At 46.4% G+C, this 18,228-nt stretch overlaps 1 protein-coding gene and 1 pseudogene across 1 annotated transcript in view; one reads left to right on the top strand and one right to left on the bottom strand.

The window, feature by feature from the left end:
- Positions 1-402: 402 nt before the first annotated feature.
- On the bottom strand, positions 403-8,507 carry LOC122448909 (annotated as a pseudogene).
- A 5,697-nt stretch (positions 8,508-14,204) lies between these two features.
- Positions 14,205-18,228, top strand: part of TGM3 (transglutaminase 3) — a 41,933-nt gene continuing 37,909 nt past the window's right edge. Inside the window, exon 1 of the mRNA XM_043480322.1 lies at positions 14,205-14,290. Within this exon, the coding sequence (XP_043336257.1) occupies positions 14,284-14,290 (7 nt within the window). The 5' untranslated portion in view covers positions 14,205-14,283. The remainder of the gene's footprint in view (positions 14,291-18,228) is intronic.

Genomic DNA, 18,228 nt, shown 5'->3' with positions numbered 1-18,228 from the left:
TACTCCCAAGAGATGAAGAAGATCAAGGAAGGGAGGAAAGAGGGAGGAAGCAAACCAACTTACTCACGTACCTACTTGATTTGTAAGTCTACTTTAGCCCTACCCTAGTTGTTCCATAGTTTCCCTTTAAGTAGGAATTGCCTGTTTACCTCTGTTTCCTCTCAGATGCATCTCTTAGCTTTCCTACTAGAAAATGATTCTTGCCTAAGTCTTCTGATGTAATCAGGTATTGGAAATTCTAACAATACCTATATAATAAATTCTACCTATACTAAATCCTCATCTGCAGCACCATTCAACACTCCTTTGGAGCTTTGCAAGAGACAAACAGTTTTTTTTTTTTTAATGTACTGTCATATTTAAGTACAAAGACTTTTCCAATCATGTCACATAGAGATCATTTTATCCACTGCTCTGTTTGGCTGCCAGTCTCTTGTCTCTCTCCTCAGCAATGGTAAGGTTAATACCCTTCCCACAGGGAAGAGAGATTCATGGTTTATTGCCTTTGCCAGTAACAAAAATGTTTGAGAGCCAAGTGGTAAAGCCGTTGCCGTTGGTATCTTTCACATGAACTACATCAAAAGAACCTGGATGTCTCTCCAGATTGATGATCCCACCAATTCTTCCTTCCCAGGTTAGCACCTCCAGTCACTAAGCACAGGTTACTAGTGTCAAATTTGGTGAAGTCAGTAATCTTGCCAGTCTCCAGGTTAATTTATAAGGTGTCAATGCACCTTGATGAGGGGATCAGGGTAGCAGATGTGCGAGCATCATGGGTCACCAGATGAGGGATTCTTTTTGTCCCCACAAAGATCTTTCTCACTTTGCACAGCTTGTACTTGGCCTTCCCAAGTGTAATTCGATGAACAACAAAGCAACCCTTGGGGTCATAGATCAAACAAAAATTCTCTTGAGTCTCCTTAATGCTGATGACATCCATAAAACCAGCAGGGTAGATTATATCAGTTTGGACCTTGCCATTAATCTTAATGAAATGTTGCATTCAAATCTTCTTTACTTCATCTTCTTAAGTTTGTCCCTTAGAACTTAACTCTGTTCCTCAGGAAAATAATTAGAGGGAGACATTCCCTCAGCTTGTGGGGACTGGTAGATGGATGAGGGGCAAACACATCAATTTATCCAGCATCCATTGCTTTGGAGCTGCTATGCAATTCAGGAGCTTCTTGGACCCTGAGGCTGTGCTAGGCACAAAGAGAGGGAGCTAAACATTTTAACGGATGTGAGAGAGAAAGAGACAGAGAGAGCATGTGTTACTTACAGGAGGAGAGGAAGCAGAATTTAGGAGGGGGAGACTGGGGCTTCACGCTCAAATCATGACTCTTGAGTCTTTGGGGCTGGCCTGAGTTGTCTTCCTAGTTCCTAATTGTTTTGGGGTTTTGTTTGTTTTCTCTCTCGAGGAAGTAGAATTCAGAGAAAGGAAGTGATTTGCTCAAGAAAACAGCAACTTAAACCTGAATATCTCATTTCTTGGTTCTATTTCTTGCATTCTGTCATATTGGGGTACCTGGGCTTTCCAGTCCTAGGAGAACCAAAGCTGTTCTTAAGAATAACCTCAGATGACAAGAACAAGATGGCAGAAGAGTAAGACGTGGAGCTCATTTTCTCTGCACAAAGATACAAAAACTACACCTACATGCGGAACAACTCCCAGACATTATATAAAATATGTAATAAATATATATTTAAATGTATATATTTGAAGACAGTACATGACCACTACATATCTATCAGAATGACCCACATCTAGGTCACTGACAGCACCAAATGCTGGCGAGGCTGTGGAGCAATGGAGACTCTCATTTATTGCTGATAGGAATGCAAGATGTCACAGCCACTTTGGAAGATAGTTTTGCAATTTCTTACAAAACTAAACATACTGTTACTGTAAGGAACTGAAAATTTATGTCCACACGAAAACCTGCACACAGAAGTTTATAGCAGCTTTCTTCATAATTACATCTTGGAATCAGCCAAAATGTCCCTCTGTGGGGACATGGATAAATAAACTGTTTTATGTGAGGAAAATGAGATATCATTCAGTACTAAAAAGAAATGAGCTATTGAGTCATGAAAAGACATGGAGGAGATTTAAATGCGTATTACTAATATAACCTAATTACTAATACAATCTGAAAAGGCTAAGCACTGTATGATTCCAACTATATGGTACTCTGGAAAGGAGAAAGCTATGGAGACAATAAAAAGGTCAGTGGTTGCAGGGATTGAAGAAGGGAGGGAAGAATAGGCAGAGCACAGAGGAATATAGGGCAGTGAAGCTATTTTGTGTGATACTATAATGATGGGTACGTGTCATTATTCATTTATCCAAATCCACAGAATATATAACACCAAGAGTGAACCCTCATGTAAACTATGGACTTTCAGTAATTATGATATGCCAATGTAGGTTCATCAGTTGTAGCAAATGTACCCTCTGGTGGGGGATGTTAATAGTCGGGGAGGCTACACATGTGTGGGGGCAGAGGTGTATGGGGAGTCTCTGCACCTCTCCCTTAATTTGGCTGTGAACTCAAAACTGCTGTAAAAGATAGTCTTAATTTCAAAAAGACAGCACATACACTGATAATCACAAAGCTCGTATCCATTCTCACTAACAGAATCCCAATATTGCATGATATGGCAATGTGTCCCAGCCTCCCTTCAGTCCAAAACGACAGAGCCACACAGGTTCTGAGCAATGAGAGGTAAGCAGAAGTAAGCTGAGGAGGGTTTCCAGTAAAGCTTTTTTAAGGGATCACAGTCAGCAAGCAATACTCTTTGCCCTTTCACCTTCCTGCCTGAAACACAGGGGTCATACTTGGAGCAGCTGTCTATGAACTTGAGTCCTGATGCAGGCCAGAACCTCAGGAGGGGGAAGAGAGAGTTGGGAGGATTCTGGGTCCTCGGTTTCAACTCTGGACAGCCTGGCCCAGAATTCTTATTTAGTAAGAATACAAAAGATGTTTGCTTAAGTCATCATTTCTCAGGTCTCTTTTACATGCAACCAATTGACGTTCCTAACTTAATATATATTCAGTAAACAAAACCAATGAGTATACAGTGAAACATCAGTCTCTTTGTTTCTTTAACCACCAGACTCTCTGTCTCTTCCCTAGAGGACAATCACTGTTCCTTACATCTTTTCAGTTATTGTTTAAGCACATACAAGTATGTGCAGGCATCACTGTGTGTGTCTCTTTTTCAGTGCTCTTTGGATGATCATTTAAATCTAGAATCCTAAACCTTAAGACTTACAGGGGTGAAACATATGAAGATCATTTTGTTGAGATTCTCAGGGGAGCTCAGAGAAAGGACCACACATGTTGACAATCACTGTGTCCAAATAAGCATTTGGATGAGAGTGTGTAGAACATGTGATGGTGTGGGGGCTGAAGAGAAGCTTTGGCCCGCTGACTGACACCAAGCCCCTCATTTCCAAGGTCTCCAACTGAGTTAGTGACCGAATCAGGATTAGCACCTGAGTCTCCAGTCAATTTATCACTCAAATGTCACCTAAATGTAATCATTAAAAACAGACTGTGAGCCAGAGGAAGTGCTCCCAGCTGCTTTGCTGGGAGCAAAGCTGAAGAGAGGCCAAGTGTTTGGGGCCTGCTGGAAGCAGGTAGTGCCTAGGAAAAGTTTTATGCCAGAGGGGTGCCAGGACAAGCCTGAGCCCTCCATAATTTATTGTTTTCTTTATAGATGCATGAAACTAAGATTTGAACCTGATGCATTAGGAAATCCCCACTTGTTCATGAGAACTGAAGAATCTTTAGTATCAGATGCAACTGGTGAAGATGAAAACTGCCAATTAAACCTGTTTGCCAAGAACCAATAATTCAAACTAAAATAATTCACTCATAAGTCACATAGTGTTGAATCCATATTTATTTCCCACATCCAGTATACAACAAGATCAAAGCAGAATGGAAAGTGTACCCTTCGCACTCATTCAGAACTGCCTTGTTTGAAAAGGTGTGGATGAACTTGATGACTAAGCCTGATGGTTGGGTGGGAAAGAAAGACTGAGAGCTGGTCATGTGTGATCAAGTCTATTCCAAGCCTTTTCCCTGCTGAGAATGCCCTTTCCTCCAATTTTTGTTTGTCCATACCTACCTTTTAAGGTGTGGCTCAAATGTGTCTTTTCCGTGAATCTTTCCTTGAGCCCCTTTCCACTGTGATTGTTCCTATCTTGCAGCAGATGAGCCGGCAGAATGCTGCTGTTGGTGTCATCCCATTTCTCTTCTCCTCTCCTCTGTTAGACCATCAACACTTTAGAGGCAGGGGCTCCAAAGAATACCTGCAATGCGGGAGACCTGGATTCAATCCCTGGGTCGGAAAGATCCCCGGAAGAAGGAAATGGCTACTCACTCAAGTATTCTTGCCTGGAGAATTCCATGGACAGAGGAGCCTGGCAGGTTACAGTCCATGGGGTCGCGAAGAGTCAGACACAACTGAGCGACTAACACTTTCACATTTCTTCTATTTTATTAATGTGTTTTTTAAAAAAAATAAAAACCTTCTTGTTACATAATTTTACTTGCCTGTTAATAATTTATGCACATTCATTCTAGACAGCAGACAATACAGCAAAGCAAAATCAGGGAATGCAAAGCATTTGCATTTTGTTGTACAACATTCGAGGCTTTTAAAATTCCTATATTTAATCACAAAAAAGAAGCAGACTCACAGACGTAGAGAATAAACTAGTGGATACCAATGGGGAGAGGGAAAGGGGGGTAATATAGAAATAGGAGATTAAGAGATACAAACTATTAGTATGAAATCAGATGCAAAAATATATCGTACAACACAGGGGATATAGCCAATATTTTATAATAAGTATAAATGGAGTACAACCTGTAAAAATTGTGAGTTACTTTATTACTATATCACTATATTGTATACCTGTAACTTATATAATATTATACATTGGCTATACATCAATTTTTTAAAATTCCTACATTTAAAATTTCTACCTTTATAGGTGTATCAAAATTGGATCCTTCTATACATAAAGTTTTAAATTTTTCTTTCATGTTATTGTGTATCAGTAACATCAGTGATAATATGGTAATTTTTAATTAATGGAAATATGTTGTTCTTCTGATTATAAAAATGTGATATGATTTATAAAAATTGAGAGAATAGAAAACTGCATACAGTGTCAAGATTATATTTTAATCATACCACACAGATAGACCACTATTAACATTCTCGTATAAAGCCCTCTATATGCTAAAATACTAGATTTTCTTCTGAGAGCAAGTGTATGTATATGCATCACACTCATGTATACTTATTTAAAATATATTCATTCATATAAGATTTTTAACTTACTATGAACATCTTTCAGTGTCAAATTCTTAAGTATCTACATCATCCCTTTTTTTTTTAACCAATGAATTAATTTATTTTTGGCTGCATTGGGTCTTCATTACTGTGCTTGGGGCTTTCTCTGGTTGCAGCGAGCAGGGGCTACTTTCAAGTTGCAGTGCACGGGCTTCTCATTGCAGTGGCTTCTCTTGTTTCGGAACACAGGCTCTAGAGCAAGGGGACTTCAGTAGCTATGCCCCTCGAGCTCAGTCGCTGTAGCTCATGGGCCTTAGAGCACAGGCTAAATAGTCATGGTGAACGGTCTTAGCTGGCCATTGGCATGTGGAATCTTCCCGGACCAGGGATGGAAACTGCATCCCCTGCTCTGGCAGACAGACTCCCAACCACTGTACCACCAGGGAAGTTCTACATCGTCATAATGTGTGGGTCTGCCACAATCTAATATACTTCCTATTATTGAACACTGACATTTTTTCCCAAAATATTTCCTTTTATTACAAATTTTATGGATCAATGTGTTAAATAAATTTGTGTACGTGTACTTTTAAACATTTTGGTACAAATTGCCCTCCATGAGACGTGTTCATCTTTGAATTTCCCAAAGGGTCTAAAGAGAGCCTTGCACATGGTGGACATAATAAGTGTGTGGTGGATAAACGAATGGAATATAGACGAATCTTTGCCTCTCCCTCTAATCTTTCTTCTTCTCTTTTGAAACCTCAGTGGAAGATCTGTTGATTCTTTGGGCACCATGGGAAGGGCCCAGGTTAGAGGCAGGGCCTGTGCAAAGTAACTGCCTCAATTCTCTTAGCACTTTGGAGGCTGGGGAAATAGGCCCTGAGAGGGAGCATCTGGTTCTGAGCCAACCTATGGCTGAGCAGCAGAGCAAGTGTCAGAGAGAGCCCTGACTATCGACTCCTAGCCCAGCCCTCCTTCCCCCTTCATACTCCCCTGGACAGCCCTTTACCTCTTCCCAAACCTGTAGATTCTTCATAAAGCATATTTATATCAAGTAACTTATGTCAGGTGGCAAAAATAAAGTGAAACACTGTACATACCAGTTACTTACTACAAATCATCCAGCACGTGAGTGACCCTGAACATCTTTTTCCCATTTATTATTAGCACTTGACCTGAAGTGCAGAAGAAGGAGGACAAAATTTGGAGTCCAGAATTTTAAATTTGAATCTGGCCTCCATTCTCTCCCCCATAACATGGCAACTGTACTAAAATCTGTTTCCTAGGAACCAGGTAAGGATCGGGGAGATGGTGAATATAAAAGCAAATGTTGTGATAATTGTATAGTATTTAACAATGTTAGGGCTTCCCTGATAGTTCAGTTGGTAAAGAATCTGCCTGCAATGCAGGAGACCCTGGTTTGATTCCTGGGTCAGGAAGATCCACTAGAGAAGGGATCGGCTACCCACTCCAGTGTTGTTGGGCTTCCCTTGTGGTTCACTGGTAAAGAATCTGCCACCAATTTGGGAGACCTAGGTTTGACCCATGGGTTGGGAAGATCCCCTGGAGAAGGGAAAGGCTACCCACTACAGAATTCTGGCCTGGAGAATTCTATGGACTGTATAGTCCATGAGGTCCCAAAGAGTTGGACACTACTGAGCGACTTTCACTTCATTTTACTTCTTAACAATGTTAATATTTGCTGCTATTGAGAAGATTGAAAAATATTTCCCTAATCTTGCAAACTCAACCCAGAGGCCTTTCTAAGGTGGGTTTCTTAACTGAAAGTTGGCAGCAGAAAGAGTGTGGTGAGCTGGGAAGCACGGGAAGCGTGCATTCTAGTTCCAGGTGTCATGGCCTCAGTGCTCTCTTCGGAGGAAGGAAGTTCAGTTCAGTCCCTCAGTCGTGTCCAACTCTTTGCAATCCCATGGACTGCAGCATTCCAGGCTTCCCTGTCCATTACCAACTCCTGGAGTTTACCCAAACTCATGTCCATTGAATCAGTGATGCCATCCAACGATCTCATCCTCTGTCATCCCCTTCTCCTCCCACCTTCAATCATTCCCAGCATCAGGGTCTTTTCCAATGAGTTAGTTCTTTGCATTAGGTGGCCAAAGTATTGGAGTTTCAGCTTATCATCAGTCCTTCCAATGAATATTCAGGGTTGATTTCCTTTAGGATTTACTGGTTGTATCTCCTTGCAGTCCAAGGGACTCTCAAGAGTCTTCTCCAACACCACAGTTCAAAAGCATCAATTTTTAGGTGCTCGGCTTTCTTTGGAGTCCAACTCTCACATCCATACATGACCACTGGAAAAACCATAACTTTGACTAGACAGACCTTTGTTGGCAAAGTAATGTCTCTGTTTTTTAATGTGCTGTCTAGGTTGGTGATAGCTTTTCTTCCAAGGAGCAAGTGTCTTTTAATTTCACGGCTGCAGTCACCATCTGCAGTGATTTTGGAGCCCAAGAAAATAGTCTGTCACTGTTTCCACTGTCTCCCCATCTATTTGCCATGAAGTGATGGGACTGGATGCCATGATCTTAGTTTTCTGAATGTTGAGTTTAAAAAGCCAACTTTTTCACTCTCCTCTTTTACTTTCATCAAGAGGTTCTTTAGTTCTTCGCTTTCTGACATAAGGGTGGTGTCATCTGCGTATCTGAGGTTATTGATATTTCTCCCAGCAATCTTGATTCCAGCTTGTGCTTCATCCAGCCTGGTATTTCACATGATGTACTCTGCATATAAAGAAGTTGGACAAATGACCTTTAACACTCTCCGAGTTCTGAGCCCAGGCCAGCTATTTCGTGACCTTAGGCAAATCATTTCTCTGAAGGCCTCAGTTCTGCCATCTGTGAAAGAAAGGGTTGGGCTGGATGACCTCTCTGGATCGCTTCCTTTCTGAGGATTGACTCAACCCTGGAGACCTGCCCTCTGTCTGTCTTGCTTCCTGGAACCCTTCTGGTGCCCGTGCTCTTGGGCAAACCGCCAGCCTTCCGGGTGGTGGGCTGCAGCCTTCTCTCTTTCCTGGTTGGTTTTTCTGGCCCCGAGCTCAGAGGTGATTGAGTGACAGCTGGACAGATTGAACCACCCCTACTATTAAGAGATGACATGCGTGTGCTGAGCGGGGCTGCCCACTGCGGTCCCTTCCTCATGCCCAGGATCTGTGTCCTCACCCTGTTCCGGGGCATGGCTAGCCTCCCCCATCCTCCCCCACTGTTCCCACGCTAGGTGCTCCCCCTAACCTCATGTGCAGTCTTTTCCCAGAATGACCTGCTTGCTGTCCTCTCTCTGACCTTTTCTCCCCTTTTCCTCAATAAGTCAGTCTTTTTTATCTCTGTAATTGGAGCCCATCACTCGTTCCGCACCTCTTTTTAGCTCCTGTCAGTCTCTGAGTTTAAGAAAAGTTCAGCTTCTCCCTAAGCTGCTCTCTGACTTCCTTCCTGAAGGAAGCTCCCCGAGGGCTGGGTATCTACAGTGCTAACTACCTTCGAACCCCCTCAACAGGCATTGTAAGAAATCAGCGTTGACATGAGCTATGAAGAAGGACTTTTACACTTCTACTCTCCCTCCAGCATTTTGCTTTATTCATTTGTTTGGGTGAGAGTGGGAAATGCAGGGATAAACACATTAAAGTCGAGGCTTTCATATTAGTTCTGCAGGGACGCTTCCTTCTGTTCAGCCCTGAGTTACTGTCATCACCAGAATCAGTAACACTCTCCTGAATGCAAGATCCAGAGTCACTTCGGGTGTCATTGCACTGGAGGATTTGTCAGGGACGGGGCAGCATGGACAGGCCTCTGCTGTCTGGCAGACCTGGATTCACACCCTGTTTTGCTACTTGGTTAGCTCTGTACCCTTGTCAAGTTCCTTAGCTTCTCTAAGCCTCTGGCTTCTTATTTATTAAAAGGGATTGCCTTGAAAATATCTCCCTCGGGATTGCATTGAAAATATCCTCCGTTTAAGTGTTGTGACACTTAAGTCAGCTAATGTGAAACTCTTAGCACAGAGCCTGGTGTCAGGAAAAAGTGGCGAGCCATGCAGACCCACATGCTCCCCTCCTGAGTCAGATCATGTATCATGAGGTGCCTGGTGAGTCACACAGGGCAAGTTCCAGAGACCCGGGTGGAGAGAAGTCACTGTACCTTGTCACTTACATATGTCATCACAGGATTCCTCAGGATGCTGTGGAGGGTGAGTGGTGTTGGCATCACCAGACCCATTTTTCAGAGGAGAAAACTTAGGCTCAGAGAGGTTAAGTGATTTGCCTAAAGTCCGTGTGATTATAGGAATATGTGCTTGTGATAAGTTAGAAGGTGTCTGAGGCTTAAACTTCAGTTTGCTTCTTTTGTCACCAGCCCTCTTTCCTGGAACAGCACACTGGAATGAGCACGAAGAGGGAAGACCTTTGGCTTGGTAGTGAGAGACCTTGATGCAGAAGAAATAGAAGGTGTTCCAGGCAGGGGCATTTTACAAATGGGTGTAGAGGCAGGGAAAAATATGTGGGGTTCCAGGAAAAATGATTAGGTGTGTTTTGCTGAATAGGACAGTTAATGTAAGAGTAGCAGAAAAGAAAAAACAGAATTAAGTTGGACATACACTGGAGGGCCCTGAATGCCAGAGTAAAGAACTTGAGCTGAGAGAGGCTCTGGGGAGCCACTGAAGGTTTCAGAAGAGGGGATGACCTGATCTCATCAAGGATATGAGAGGTCTCCAAATAGTGAATCACCAGGAATGGTTGGAGAAACTGATGCTTAATCTGAATAAGAGACTTGTTGGGAGGGAAGGGTTTTTTTTGGCCAGATTTGGGGGAGCATGTGATCTTTGTTGGGTGAAGAGGGGTTAGGTGGGTTCCTGTGGGATCAGTGATGGATGGAAGAGAAGCAGCGAAGATCAATGGGCAGGAGCTCAAGCAAGATAGACTCTTTAGGAGGAACTTTCAGAGAGACAGACTTAGAGAAAGAACTTATGGTTGCAAGGATAAGGATGAGGGGAAGGGATAGTTTGGGAGTTTGGGATGGATATGTACACATTGCTGTGTTTCAAATAGATAACCAACAAGGACCCACTGTATAGCACAGGGAACTCTGCTCAGTGTTATGTGGCAGCCTGGATGGGAGGGGAGAATGGATCCATGTACATGTATGTATATGTATATGTATATGTATGTATATGTACATATATGTATATGTATGACTGAGTCCCTTTGCTGTTCACCTGAAACTATCACAACATCATCAATCAGCTATACCAAAATACAAAATAAAAAGTTCTTTTTTAAAAAAAGAAGAAATTTCTATTCCTCTCAATGCACTGTAAACTCCAGTTACTGAGAAACCACCACATGCCCTGGGCATAGTGATACACTGAGGATGGAGCAGTGAAGCATCCAGCAAAGCCCCTGCCTTCACAGACTACCTGTGAAACAGGAAGGGGGAAGATGCGCCTCAAACAGAATCATCCCTGACATGGATGTTACAGGCAGAGCTGCCTGGTTCATGTAGGGACTGCTCTGAGATGGTGCATTCCCTGTCACTGGAGTTTTCAAGAGAAATGTGTCAGGAAACAGGATTCTTACTATGGGAGAATAGCTGGGGGTTAGATGACTTCTTATAAGGTTCTGTACCTTTACATGTGTTGTGAAATTTTCAGCAACTCTAAATCTCTTAATTAGAGAGAGAAAAAAAGCAAATGATCAATTAGTGTCTCTCTCTTTTCTTTTAAAGTCCATATTTGCATGTTCCATTCTAACTGGAGTCTGAGGTGCGAAGGGGGTGGCCAAGCAGGAATTTCATCCTGCGTGTAACTGGGTGACTCCACCTGTGAATTGAAAATCATTTAGCTGAAATTGTGACAGCGTGCAAATTACGGCCCGCCTGCAGGCTGGGGCTGCGGCTGCGGCCATGGTGCAATCCTCCAGCTGCTAACAGGGAGTCGACTCAGGGTGAGGACACAAGGCCCTGCTGCTGGGCAGTTAGAAGCTGCAGGGAGCCCAGCGTGCAAGTGGCAGGCATGAGAGGAGGCAACCCGGCACCACCCGGAAACAGGATTCTTACTATGGGAGAATGGCTGGGGGTTAGATGACTGCTTATAAGGTTCTGTACCTTTACATGTGTAAAGGGTCTATAGGGGAGTGTCATATCTACGACTTCAGGGTTTGAAGCCTCATGACAGTGCTGAGAGGTGTCTGGGTAGGCTGGTGAGAAAACTGAGGCTCAGAGAAGGAAAAGGACTCTGCCAAACCACACAGTGGGCAAGCCCCAGAGCCCGGCTTTCAGTCGGGATTTCTGAATCCAGCGTGGGCATCTTTCTGCCACACCACGTTGGGGTCAAGAGTGGTCAGCTACAGATCCTTCCAAGGGAAGGCCAAAGGGTCGGTGGGCAGGCACCTTTGTCCACACTGTGGGTCCCATCACAAAATCTATGACCCCTGGGGGTGCTTTAAGGACAATGAGAATACCGGTAATGTCAACACTAAGGGGCTTCGCTGAGTGGTGCCAGAGGCGGTGCTGAGCACTTATGTTCATGCTCTGCTTTGACCCTCCCTGAGCTAGAATTCTAGCTCATCTTTACCAATGAGGAAACCGGGACTCTCAGAGGAGGGCTATGTCAGAGCCAGAGTTTGGACCCAGATCTGTGTGATCTCAGAGTTCAAGGCAGAGGTGACTGCCTGTCATCTGACAGGTTTCCCTGCCAGGTCACTGAAAAAGATGCCAAGGGTCCAATTCTTGGCTCTCAGGTCAACAACAACAGCAGTAATAAGCAACCCCCCCTCCATTTCTTTATCCCTCTCTTGAGGGTATGCACAGCCCTTTACATCCCTTGGATTCACGCAGCTCTTGGGTTTCTGGCAGGACTGACTCAGCGCAGTGAGACCCTTGCCCAGAGCCTCAGCCAATCCCATGGCAGGGCCCAGGACCCACGCCACACACCCAGCTGCTGATCAGGGTCCAGCTTACTTTGCAGTCACCTCTCTATGTTCTGCTCTCTTGTGGGTCATCTGCCAGAGCCAACAGTGGCCACATTCCGTGGGGCCATAGATGCAGAGCAGCCAGAGACCCAGGAAAGGCTGACCTACCACCTCACTGAGGCAGCCAGCCTCCAGGTTAAGCAGACAGACTCTGGAGTCGCTCACACAGGGGTGGGAATCTCTCCCTCCTGTAAGACAGCAGAAGTAATGGTACCTATGCCACAGGACTGCTCTGAAGACAAGAAAAGGTGATACACGTGAAGTGTTTAGCCAATGCCTACCCAGGTTGGGTTCTACATTGATGGGAATTATTATTTCTGTCTTTACTTCGATTAATTGATCCACGCATTCAAAAATATGCGTGCTCCTGTCATGTGACAAGCCCATGTTTGGTTCTGAGAAGACGTGAGTAATACACAACCTGGACCTTTCGAGAGTGAGTGATGGGGATAGATGTAACCAGATTGTCCCAGTGCAGGGAGACACATATGGTAAGAGAGGTCCTAAAACGTGCCAAGTGCTGTGGGAGCCCAGATGACAGAGAGATGATGCGGATTTCCTTTTTCCCATCCACCTTATTCAGTGTCATCTTTCTCAGGGTCCAGCGTTCCCATCTTCTCCCTAAAGACCTAATTGTGTGATGGTGCTTCCTTCCCACTCCAAGTCTGGTGGAAGCCTTAAGAAGTTTCCTCTCTGCCACAAACACTTGGAGCATTATCATTATTTTTTAAAACTCCCTTGTCTATCACAGGAAAGCTTGGAACTTGTATATAGCCACCATAGGATCTTTAAAAATATATATATATATATCCCCTTAAAACAACAAACAAGTAAAAAAAAATGTAGAATGAGAATCTCCCTCCTCTTATTTTCTAAAAACTGGTAGAGAAGCTGGGCTCAGAGAAGGTCCGTGACTTGCCCTCCAGTTTTACAGACAGTGTGTGGCAGAACCAGAATGAAATTGTGTCACAGTATAGCTTCACTGGCCATCCCCACTGCCTCACTGAAAAGAATAATCCTCCCTCCCCCAACTTCCAGGAGACCCAGGTTCGATCCCAGGGTCAGGAAGATCCCGTGGAGAAGGGAATGGCAGCCCACTCCGGTATTCTTGCCTGGAGAATTCCATGGACAGAGGAGCCTAGCAGGCTACAGTCCAAGGGATGGCAAACAGTCGGACACAACTGAATGACTAACACTGCCCCCCACCCCACATCTGCAATTAAACTGACATCTGATTCCAGATGACAACTGGATTTAATCCATATGGTACACATCCATGCACTTTCCACTCACATCACTTCATTTGATTATTCCCCCAATTCTTGAATTGAGAAGAGTGGGCGTGCCTCCCCTCAAGTCACAGACAAGGCCTCCAAGTCTTCAAGGTCCAGTGGTGGCCCAGGACCCAGCCAGCATTGGAACCGAGTGCTTCTAATCCCAAATCCCATGCTACTTCTGGCACACGGCAACCTGTACAGTGAACTGTGATGAGTATCTGTCGCTCCTTGTGTAAGTGGAGACCACCGGCGTGTGTGGACAGTGAGAAAGCATTAGGCAATTTTCTGCTCTAGGTTCTGCAGAGACATTTCTTTGACCCCAGGGGACTTCTCAGCATCAGCTCTGGACAAGCTACTTCAAGAAAAGCATTACCTCATTTCCTGAACCCTATGATCCAGGAAGTAGTTCATCTTGAAATAAATAATAAAATCAAACTCTGCGTTTTGTTTTTTTTTTTTCCTTATCTCCCCTTTTCTTCCCAAACTGGTCTTGCACAAGCAGGTATGACCTTCCATTGGGTGACAAGTATGTCGTAAGTGAAACGTTTACAGGCACTACAGGAATGACCTGGTGCCTCGCCTACCTCATTAGAATTCTAATTGGGGTGTGTAGGAGAGGCTTCTATAAATGGTAAGGCGATCCCAGCAAGGCAGTCAGTCTCCCCACACCATCCGTGCCATTCCCAGACGAGGCAGAGAGGAGGCAGAGGAAAGCGAAACATGTCCGGTGAGTGCATGGCATCTTCTCTGCCAGTCCCCACTGGACTCCCACGCTTCTCTTGGGCCGACTGAGAGGCCAGAGTGCCCAGCTCATGACAGCTGCCTTCGGGGCTCCGAAAGCCAGAGCCTGTTTTGTTTTTTTTTAAGGTTCTCTTCAGAGGCAACTCTTTCTCCATGCCTGCCTAGGCCCTCTAGTGTGGTCTCAGGGTTAGAGCACGTTTGGGATGAAGTCCTGAGTAATGGGCAGGTTCTTCAGTGCAGCCAGAGGCATATCCCCTTAGATAGATGGACAAGCTTTGCCCTTTCAAGCCAGCTGGCACCTGCTTCCTGTGTTTCTCAGTGTCATTTTACCAGCTGTCAGTAATATAGGCAAAGAAAAGCACGTCTCAGAGCTACAAGGGAGGGAGGGAGTGGCAGCATGTAAGTCGATTTAACAGAAACCATCAGCGGTGCTGGAATGCTCCTAAGCAAACTACACATCCAGAAGCACTGGCAGGCTCTTTGAAAGTGACTTGATGAGTGAAACCACCAGGAGCAGAAGGAGGAGCAGGTATGCTGAGCACAGTTCCTAAGAGCGGCACCAGGGAAAGGAGTGAAAAAGCGCTGCTGGGGAGCACGGGTTCTCTGACTCTGTGGTCACTGTGAGGACTGGGCTCTGCTTAGCCAGCGCCCCTGCTAAGCAGCAGGCTAATTATTGCCTGTCGTGGGTGCTCTGCCTAGTGGGCTGGCAGCGACGCCAAACCCAAACAAGGCATGAGTCAAACCACTAAAATATTGTGAATGGAGGTTAAGGCTGCAGGAAGGTTTGCCCAAGAAATCGCTGAGCACGATGCAAAAGGGGACTGACTGCTGGTTACTTCAGAGGTCACCAAGACCAGGACAGGGTGGCTGCAAAAATGAACTCTTCCTTTATCCCGGACTTCTTCCCGTGAACAGGCAACAGTGCTGGTTTGCTAAGAAGGGGAACCTTGGATTCTGTAGACATTAGCAAGAGGGAATGCCAGCTGTCAGTCAGGCCATCTCCCTCCCTCCCTCCCTCCCTCCGTCCCTCCCACCAGAGGATGAGTTGGCCCTTACCTGGGTCCCACAGAAAGTTGGTAGCTGGGCCCAGACTAGGTTTCAGTAGCACCTTTTCTGCCACCAGTTTCAAGCTCATCCATGACCGCGGGTGAAATCTGTGACATGGAAAGCAATACTGAACCTGGTTTCTCATTTGAACTCTGTTACCAACTGCTACTGCTGAGGCTCCAGCTCCCGATTCAAGCTTGAACTGGGGGGACTTCCAGGTTCCTTTGTACTGACTGCTCTCTTGCATGAAAGGAAACAGGGAGCAGAAGGCGATGCCCTGCAGGCATCCCCAGGGGCCCAGGGTGTCCACGCCTGTGACTCCTGGGGACACTGCACTCTTAAGACTCAACTTCCGGGTCCACCAGATACCCGAAGGTCACAGAGGAATGTGGACAATGGTCAATTCAGAGAAAATCAGTTTTTTAAAAAGAGAGACGAGGAAACATCTTCATTCCCTTGAAGCTGTCACACCTGTGGTTCCTGGCCCGTCCCAGTCATGCAGCCAGGCAGGGCTCAGTAATGAATTCCTGAGTTCCTGAATGAATGAGTTTGCTTACTGGACACCCAGGAAAGGAGCCACGAGGCGCAGCGGGAGCATAGAGATCGAAAGGTGCAATCTTTCCCTATGGTGGGTTCGCTGTGGACAGTCATTAGGTCGTGTTACACATCCAAGCACTTGCCAAGGGGCCAAGAGGAAGAAGGAATTAACCCTGGTGGCGGTTTAGGGTAGGAGAGACCCTAGGCCCTAGGTGGCACCTGGGGTGGACGATGAGTTGGACTTGGTCAAAAGTAGTTTTGTGGGGTGAGGAGTGTTCTGGGAGGAGGGAACAGGAAAAGAAACATGGGTGGTTGGACGCATGTGACCCAGGCGACTAGCAGGGTTGCAGCGTGCTGGTGCGAGAGGGCTGTTTCTGGCTCCCAGGTTAAGGTTCTTGTTGGAATCTGTGGGGTGTGATTATTCTGCCTCCCAGTGGAGACGGCAGCCCTGGGCTGGGGTGGATGACATGGTGGAGGAAGGCCTGGCAGTCTTCTACACAAAGTGGTTGGCACCCTCTGCCTTCCACGCACCAAGGCCAGAGCGCCACGTGGGACAGAAATGCAGGCTGTGGACACAGACGCTGGGCCCAGTGTGAAGGGGTTCCCCATCCCTGAGGCCATGCAGAGGCCCTGAGGCACAGTTCTCGAGGGTCAAACATGGATGCAGACCTCTGCCTTCGGGAGCCCGGCACCTCTGTGTCGGGGATAGGCGCCCTGTCCCCCTAGGCCAGTGAGTGTCCCCACCAGCAGCTTAGCTGGGCAGAGTGCTGGCTTCAGGCCCCAACCTACAGAGGACCTGAGCCATTCTGGGCTGTGGGTCTGCACGGAACTCCTTTCCTGGGAGCTGAGACGCCAGCAGCTCCTTCTCCATTTCCAGGCCCCCATGCCTGTGTCCCTGCTATTCTGCTCACCTCAGATAACTTCCCAGCTCAGCCTCCACCCCGCTGGGCTGTGCGCCACAGATGGGGCAATCATTCTCGTCCCCAGGGCCCGCATGCCGGCCTGGGTGTGAGCTGAAGAGAGGAAATGCTTTCCCCATTGTGTGGGAGTCGAGGGAACGAGGCCCCTCATCTTGGTAGGGGCCGAGAGGGGCTCAGAAGGGTCTGCAGTCCCCCGTCTCAGCCTGTTTTCCTCCTTTGTAAATAGGAGATAGTGATTGCCCCCCTGCCTCCCGCTCAGAGTGGCCACGTGGCTTGGGGGAGAGAATTTGTCGAAAGTAGCTTTGATTGCATAGTGTAAACAGACACTGTGTAGGCTTAAGGTAGTGGTTCTCAACTCCAGCTCTGGTTCCATATTAGAATCACCAGTAGAGTTTAAGAAATTAGTGCTGTCCCAGTGGTGGGGCTCAGGCTAACATCAACTCTCCAGGTGCTCCTCGTGAGCAGCGAGGGTCTAAGAAATTCTAAACTCTCTCTGCAAGTGAAGGGGGATAAGGAGTCCTTCCTTCCTCACTCATGCTGACTGTGTAATGTTGAGGCAAGGAGGAGGCTGTGGATGTCCCCCTCTCCCTGGTGGTTTCCTGGACTGGTGCCCATTGCCACCACCACCACCTCGGCTAGATGCAGGGTGCTGCCTGGAGTGGCACATGGTCAGGCTGCACCGGCTTCAGTGTGAGCTTGGGCCAGTCTCTGCCTGAGCATGTGATGTTTGGCAAGTGATGACACTTGACTGGACTTTCAAATCCCTCATCTGTGAAATGGGAATGACAACATCAGAGGGATTTGCAACTGTGAAAGGACATATGCAAGTAAAACACTCCGCACCTTGTCTGCCCATCTGAGGTCCTCCACGGCAGCCCAGAAAAAGCTCAAACCCTTCTCTCTCCTCTGTCGCTGGTGCCATTGTGTGTGGGATCCTAAGACATCTGTACCACTGACAGGAGCCCAGGTGCCAGTGATGGGTGCATGTGGGGTCCCAACCAACACCCTACAAGGGAGGATGTTCGTTTTTACTGTTCCCTTCTACAGAGAGGCTGAGACCTTGCTCAAGGCCGCTCAAACCACCAGTTCAGGGCTCACTCAATTTTGTCCTGGGACCCTTGTCAGCCCCTTGCTCAGTGCTACCCAGAGAACCCCTATTTCCCCACCACCTGAGCACCAAGAGATTGTACCACCCATGCTGCCCAGGGACTGAAAATGTCTGAATGCAGAGGAAAGATGAAGGGAAGCAGCACAGGCTAGAGAGAGAAAGAAAGAGACTGGTGAGGGCTGGGGTGAGGGAGGACCTGGCCAGGAGCTGGAGACGTCCTGATGCCCAGAGGAGGGGGGCATGTTGCAAATACCAGCCTCCCTGTGACCAGGATCTAAGACCTGGTTTCTGGGCCAAGCTCTGACTTTCAAC

Source organism: Cervus canadensis, chromosome 10, assembly GCF_019320065.1.
Source record: "Cervus canadensis isolate Bull #8, Minnesota chromosome 10, ASM1932006v1, whole genome shotgun sequence".
Lineage (NCBI taxonomy): Eukaryota > Metazoa > Chordata > Mammalia > Artiodactyla > Cervidae > Cervus > Cervus canadensis.
The sequence above is the reverse complement of the archived record's forward strand: the minus strand, read 5'-3'. Positions and strand labels throughout refer to the sequence as shown.